Below are 6,543 nucleotides of genomic sequence, written 5' to 3'. Positions count from 1 at the left end.
GATTTTATATATATAATATGGAACAAATCGGAAGTGGTGCGGCACACAACCATTATGGCCAAACCAGAGACCCCCACAGAAGGCCCTGCCCCCCGCCTGCCCTGGCATCTGGGGCCAAGTAACCACCTCCCAGGCTGGGCGAGCCAGGTCCCGGGGCAGGAGGGGATGGTGCTTGGAACTGGATTGCATAGTGAGATGGGTGGGTGGGCGAGGCAGGGAAAGGGTCGGGGGCTCCTAACCAGGCCCTTCGTCTACCCAGACCTGCGGGGGCGGGGACAGGGGAGGGGGCACCCAGGAGCCCACCAGGTGGTCCAGGCCCTCCCTGCCCCACTCCCATGATGCAGGGCCCGGGCAGGCAAGGCCCACTGGTGTGGTGAGCGTGGGGCTGGCCATGGGCAGGTGGCCCTGGCCTGACGCCCCCAGTAGGTGTGGAGAGGTCGCTGGGATGGGGGGTTGGGAACGCGGCACTCAGGACAGAAAGAAAACCGCTGACGGGAGCCGCTCCCCGCCACTACTGAGGTGGGGTTTGAACCCCTTTTGATTTTCCCTTTTCCTGTCTTCAACCTCGGTGAGTAAAAAGTCAGACGGGGCACGCACGCACACGACAGTCGGGAGTCCCAAGACAGCACGGGGTCACAGCCACGTCCGGGCAGCGCCCGCCTCTCATGCTATGTACATTCACCTTGCGGCAGCCTCTCGGCCGCGGGCAGCATTTGTGCTTCTGAGCAGTCACAGGTGCTCCGCGGGCACCCAGGCAGGGGTCCAGTGCCCCCTCCTGACCCGCAGTCAGGAAAGCTCCCAGGGCGGGTCGGCTGCGCCCTGTGTGGCTCAGAATGACGGCCCGGCAGGGCCTGGAGCAGCCTCCTCCACGAGGTTTGGTCATGCCCGGGGGGCTCAGACGCCCAGGCTTAGGGCCCCCGGCCCACTGGCTCCCCTCCCCCTCCCCCCTTTTGGTCCCAGACACCAGCACAAAGGAAGGGGGGGTCACGGAGGAGGGGCAGAGGGAGCTGGCCTGGGGAGGGTTGAGGACATTTCTGGTACAGGGAGCTGCCCTGCTGTTCCAGGAGGGAGAACCACGTGTCTGTAAACTGCTGGGGCTTCCTGCCCCCTTCCCTGCGGGCCCGGCCTCGACCCCTGCGCATGGCTGTCCAGCGGCCCTCTGGCTGCCCCTGGCCTTGGCACACGTATTTGGCCCCGCTGTCTGGGTCAGGGATGGGGCTGGAAGGGGCAGAACTTCCCAGTCCTGATTTGGGGGTGGTTCTACCCTCCACAGCAGGAAGCAAACATCGTACACTAGAGCCAAAAGCACCTTAGGGAAGCCATGTTCCCGCTTCACAGGAGGGAGATCGAGGCCGTAATGACCCCAGTCCACAGCCCGTGGGATATTCATTGCCAAGGATGCAGCCCTCCTGGGATAGCAGCTGCCCAGGGAGCGGTCTCCAGGCCCTCTGGGCCACCTGTTGGTCTAGGGCCCCTCCCCAGCAGCACCTCACGAAGAAACAGCTACCCCAGCCCCGGCTCCTGGCCAGCTGTGCTGGGCCTCGGCTCCAGCCTGAACTTGGGGGTCACACTCGCTGGCTTTCAGCCAGGGGCGCCCGTGGAGCTGGGAGTGAGGTTAGTGGTTAGTCCTGGGAGGGTGGCAGGGGCTGAGGGCACATTCCCAGCCAGGGCTCCGGGGACTGCACCTGTCGTGGATGGAAACAGAACCAAGAAGGGAGGGAAGGGGCCGGTGGTCCCCTCAGCCCGCAGCCCTGGCCTGCCCTGGAGATGACAAATGTAGTTAGTGCAAAAAATGAACCAGATGAAGCTGCCCAGTCTCTGGGGTTGAGGGAGGGAGTTTGGCACCAAGAAGGAGGCCAGCCCTGGGAGACGGGAGGGCTGGTGCCTCCACAGGGCAGGCGCTGAGGGAGAGAGAGGTGGCAGGAAGCAGAGAGGGCCCCGAGAGGCTCCGGCAGCTGGCAGGAGAGGCGAGCTGTGGTCAGCTGGGCCACACGGGCGAGGAGGGTGCCACAGACACTGCAGAGAGATGGGTGCGTGGGGGCCATGAGAAAGTCTGCGGTGCAGGGACGAGCAGGTGGTGTGTGCCCTGTCCCTCGGTGGCCAGGGGATGCCCAGCACAGAGGGCTCCTGCCATGCCTGTGAACTAAGAAGGGGTCCACAGAAGCACCCGGGCAGGTGGCGTCAGAGCTGCAGGAGGGAACGGGCCCAGCAGGGACAGCACAGGCCAGGGTGCAGGTAGGGGTGGAGGGGTAAGAGTGGTATCAGCTGCAGAGGGAGGGAACGTGTCACGGCACAAGCACCTGCCCAGAGGAGTGGGCTTGGTGAATCCAGGGGCAGAGGGTGGCCGTGCAGGGCAGGGGTGCTGGCAGCAGTGTTCACATGTGTGACTCAAGTTGGGGGCACGGGTCCAGAGCCCCCGATTCTCAACTGTGCCCCTGTGGGCAGGGGAGAGGAGGGGCAAGCGGCCTGCAGATGCGTCTGTCCGAGGCGGGCCTGGCGTGGTGTGCAGAGGTCCGGGGTCGGCCCTGGGTGGAAGCGGCAGTGCTGGCACGGGGAGGGGGCAATTGGCACGTGGGGCGGGTGGCTGCCTGGAGCGCGGTCTAGTGGCCACTGCCGCTGGAGTCGGGGCGAGGCTGGCTCGTGGCGAGGTATTTGGCTCTCATGCTGGAGGTGTACTGCAGGGAGACAGGGGGTGCTGGTCAGAGGGCGCTGGGCACACCAGGCATGCTGGGGCCTCCTCAGCTGGTCCTGGCTCTGGAAGCCAGAGCCAACCCTGGGGGTAGAATGTGACAGCACAAGGCCTGGCTGACAATCCCCACGGGGAGGGGTTCTGGGAGGGCCGGCTAGGGCGGAGGGAGGTGGCAGCCCCCAGGGCACAGAAGCCTGCCCCGAGACCAGTCTCCTCCCCCAGTAGAGGAGCACATTTGGCCCCCAACGCCCACATGGCTGGCATTTGGGCCTCAGGCCAGGCAGAGCTCTGCCACTCCCATGTCCAGTGCTCAAAGACCCTAACTGTGCACCGTGCCCAGGACAGGAAGGCTGCACACAGGCCACCCCTGTGCCAGGCACGGTCCTCCTGAAGCCAGGCCAAAGGCCCCAGGGGCTAAGCCCACAGGAGTAGGAGGCCCCAGCCTGGGGGCACCCCAGCCTTCCCTCACAGCTGCTCTGCCCCGTCACCCCCAGAAGCCACAAAGGCCCTCTGGCTGGAGCGTGGTGTGGGGATGAGCAGGTGGTGTGTGCCCTGTCCCTCACTCCCAGGGGCCTGGACTCGGACAGAGGCAGCTGGAGGGGCAGCACCATGCACCTGGCTCTGTAGATGGCCGCACACCTGACCACCCTCACAACCTCGAGCAGTGCACGTGTGTGTGCAAGTGAGTGCACAGGTGTACATGTGGGTGTGTGGCCGAGGTGTGTGCTCAGGCCCACATGCCCATGGGGGGCAAAGGCCAAGGCATGTGCCAAGGGTCACCAGGGTAAGGGGCTGGGCAGGATTGCCCATGCACTCCAAATGGGCTCCAGAACCCCAGCGGCCCCAGGCCCTTCCCCAGAGTCCTCAGATCCCAAGGGACGATGCTCCCTGGGCCCCTGAGAGCCCTCCTCGGACACAAGGTGTGAGCAGCCTGCCGGGCGGCTGTGAGGAGCGGCAGGAAGGAGGAGCAGTGGCCCCAGGAGCCATGTCATTCCAGGGACATGCAGCGGGGCAGGGGCACGGGGTGGGGAAGGGCCAACACAAGGCCACACACCCAGGGGCCGAGCCCTGCTCTCTAACCCAAGCCCAGGAGACACAAGGGCCTGGGTGGGTGGTTTCCTCACTGGGAGGTGACAAGAGGGCCTAGGACCACTTGCAGCTGGTGGCAGAGTCTGAAGGGGGCTCGTGCCCCTGCTGTGAGGCCCGCATTCAGGTCTGTGTGTGGCTGGGCTGTGCCGCCCAGAGCTGGCCCAGCAGGCGGGAGCAGGACTGATGGAGCCCAAGGCCAGCGCCGGAGAGGGGTGGCAGTGAGCACAGGGCAGAGGCATGGAGGCGCAGGCGGGCGGCCGTGCGGGGTGGGGGACCCGGTGGGTCAGTACCTGTCACTCTGAGGGCACAGCTACCACAGCGTTCGCGCGCTGTCCATGGGCTTAAACTGCCAGCCCGCGTGGCTGCCAGAGTCCAGGGCAGCCAGATAGCGCTAGGAGGGCCCGGGGGGTGGGGTGCAGGAGAGAGAGAGAGAGGGCAGCCTCAACACCGGGGCGCGGGACCCGGTGGGAGCAGGCCGTGGGGACGTGTGAGGAGGACGAGGGTGGCTGAGTGACATGGGGGCCTATGGCTTGGGATGGCCTCTGGGCCTCTGGGCCTCTGGGCCCTGCTCCTGGGCACCCCAGGGCCAGCTCTGTGCTGCAGGCACAATGGTGGCGGCCACGAGGCAGGTATTTCGGAAGCAAAACAGCCTTTGGCCTCTGTCCTTCCAGCCCAGTCCCCTCCCCCCAGCCTCTCCACAAACTGCTTCTCTTTGGCACCAAAACCACCCTGCCCTCGACTGTCTTCATCTCTATCCCACGGTCACAGGGAACCCCAGGTCCCAGTACTCTTTGGATGCCCTGGACTCTGGAGCAGCCACGGGCCGAGGCCAGGTGGACACTCGGGAAAAGAGTCAAGGCAGAAAGAGGAAGGGTCCCAGGCCCGGGTCGCTGGGAGCAGGGGTGTGGAAGGGGAGGCCCCCACAGTCCAGAGGCCAGTGGAGTGGGAAGAGACAGATGCCAGGGCCCAGGTGAGCCAGGAGAGCTCCTCCAGGGTCACACCCTGCCCACCCACTCCCCTTCCCCAAGACAAGGCCCAAGAGCTGACCTGCCAGGCAGCTGGCCCACTCTGGCCCCAGTGTGCCTGAAGGTCAGCTGGGAGGAGCAGGCGGGCCCGCCTGGCCCGGTCCACTGAGAGCAGGCGCTCTGCAAGAGGCTCTGGCTAGAGAGAACCCTCTTGGTCCCCAGCGCTGGATGCTCATAGCTGCCCCCAGAGGCCACACTGCCTGTGAGAGCCGTACCAGACCACCGAGGCAGCGGCACAGCAGACCCTCTCTGAGGCTGAGGGTACCCCTACCCACCCTCCTGCCCCAACACTTACTGAGGGTGGTGGGGATTCACGCCCAATGAGTGGGGTGTTCTCACAGCGGGGATTCTGGAAATTGGCATTCTGGCTCCTGAGGCAGGAGGGAAGAGAGTGACTGTGAGTGACCGGTGGCCACAGTGGTCCCAGATCCGGGTTGAGAGGCCCCATCTTAGAGCCAGGCAGAGCCCGTGCCCAGCCAGCTCTGCCCAGCACCGCCTTCGATCCTGCCTTCCACAGGTGTGGGCACATTGTTCTCACTGGGAGCCTGGGCAGCTGGCACAGTAACCAAGGGCTCTGGAGGTCCCATGGGGGCCCGCCTGCCCTAGCCAGAGCCCACCATGTAGCCAGGGCCCGGGGTCCTTGGCCACAGCATCCTTGTGCCCTAGATGCGGAACCTCCCTCTGACTGCATGCCTCCCCATGGCCCCTGCCCAGGTTCCCGAGAGCAGGAGGCAGGCCAGACCAGGCTGACCCCATGTCATAAGTATGGGCGCCTGCCCAGGGACTTGGCTATGCCTGGCCCCACCTAGGCTGACCCTGGCCTGCTCTCCAGGACTCACATGTACTCGGTGACCGGAGCATTGCTGACAGTGTGGGCTGCAGCTGGGATGCTGGTCTCACTGCCGTAGCTGCTCCCGCAGCTGTACAGGCTGGGCATGTGGACACGGTAGAGGCTGTCGTGGGTCTGCCGCGGCCCTGGGGCGGCCTCCTCCTCCCCATCCTCATCAGGGCCTCTGCAGGGAGGGACACCCAGCCCAGGCTCAGGCCCTGACAAGAAGGAGCCGCCACAAGACCCACGGCGGTCAGCTCTGATGCAGATACCCATGGTCCCAGCCCTGGCTCAGCCATGTACGCACTGCAGGACTGTGGGCAGGTCCCATGGCTCTGTGTCCAGCCTTGTTCCCTGGGGTGCTGACAGACCCAAGGGTCACCTGAGTGCCAGGCCCTGTATTGTGGCCTGCACATGGTGATGCTCTCTGCTTATTAAAAGAAGGGCGCAGGGCCCCTCCTGGGGGAGCACAGAAGGCCAGTGCCTGGAGGCTGTCATGTCCTCCTTTGGCTCTGCAGGGATCATCGGGGACCATGTGCACCCTGGAATGGCCTGAGCCAGCTCTCCCTGCCCTGCTGCCCTCTGGCTTCCTGTCGTACTCCTTGCAGGCTGCTGCAGGGCGGGGCGAGGGACTGTGGGCCAGGCCTCTGCCACTCTGGAGCCCTCCATGCCACGCCTGGGCCCAGATGGGATGCTGGGCTGAGTTCTTGGTGGTGAGGACAGTGGTTGCTGGTGGCTGAGTGGTGACCACCAGTCAAGCTTACAGCAGGGCCCTCACACATAGTGGTTTACCTAGAGCTCACCCGCCCCTCAAGGTGTCCTCTTATAATTCCCTTTTCACAGTTACGGAAATTGAGGCCCAGGGTGGTTAAGAGACTTGCCCACAGTCACACAATAAAGCAGGGATAGAG

General features: G+C 65.0%; 1 protein-coding gene across 1 annotated transcript in view; it reads right to left on the bottom strand.

Annotated features, from left to right (window-relative positions):
* Positions 1-27: 27 nt before the first annotated feature.
* Positions 28-6,543, bottom strand: part of TTYH3 (tweety family member 3) — a 29,999-nt gene continuing 23,483 nt past the window's right edge. Inside the window, exons 12-14 of the mRNA XM_012639134.1 lie at positions 5,643-5,816; positions 5,099-5,174; positions 28-2,675 (exon numbers count right to left, since the gene is read on the bottom strand). Of these exons, the coding sequence (XP_012494588.1) occupies positions 2,601-2,675; positions 5,099-5,174; positions 5,643-5,816 (325 nt within the window). The 3' untranslated portion in view covers positions 28-2,600. The remainder of the gene's footprint in view (positions 2,676-5,098; positions 5,175-5,642; positions 5,817-6,543) is intronic.

The sequence above is a fragment of the Propithecus coquereli genome, unplaced genomic scaffold (genome assembly GCF_000956105.1).
Source record: "Propithecus coquereli isolate 6110/MARCELLA unplaced genomic scaffold, Pcoq_1.0 Scaffold137, whole genome shotgun sequence".
Taxonomy (NCBI): domain Eukaryota; kingdom Metazoa; phylum Chordata; class Mammalia; order Primates; family Indriidae; genus Propithecus; species Propithecus coquereli.
The sequence above is the reverse complement of the archived record's forward strand: the minus strand, read 5'-3'. Positions and strand labels throughout refer to the sequence as shown.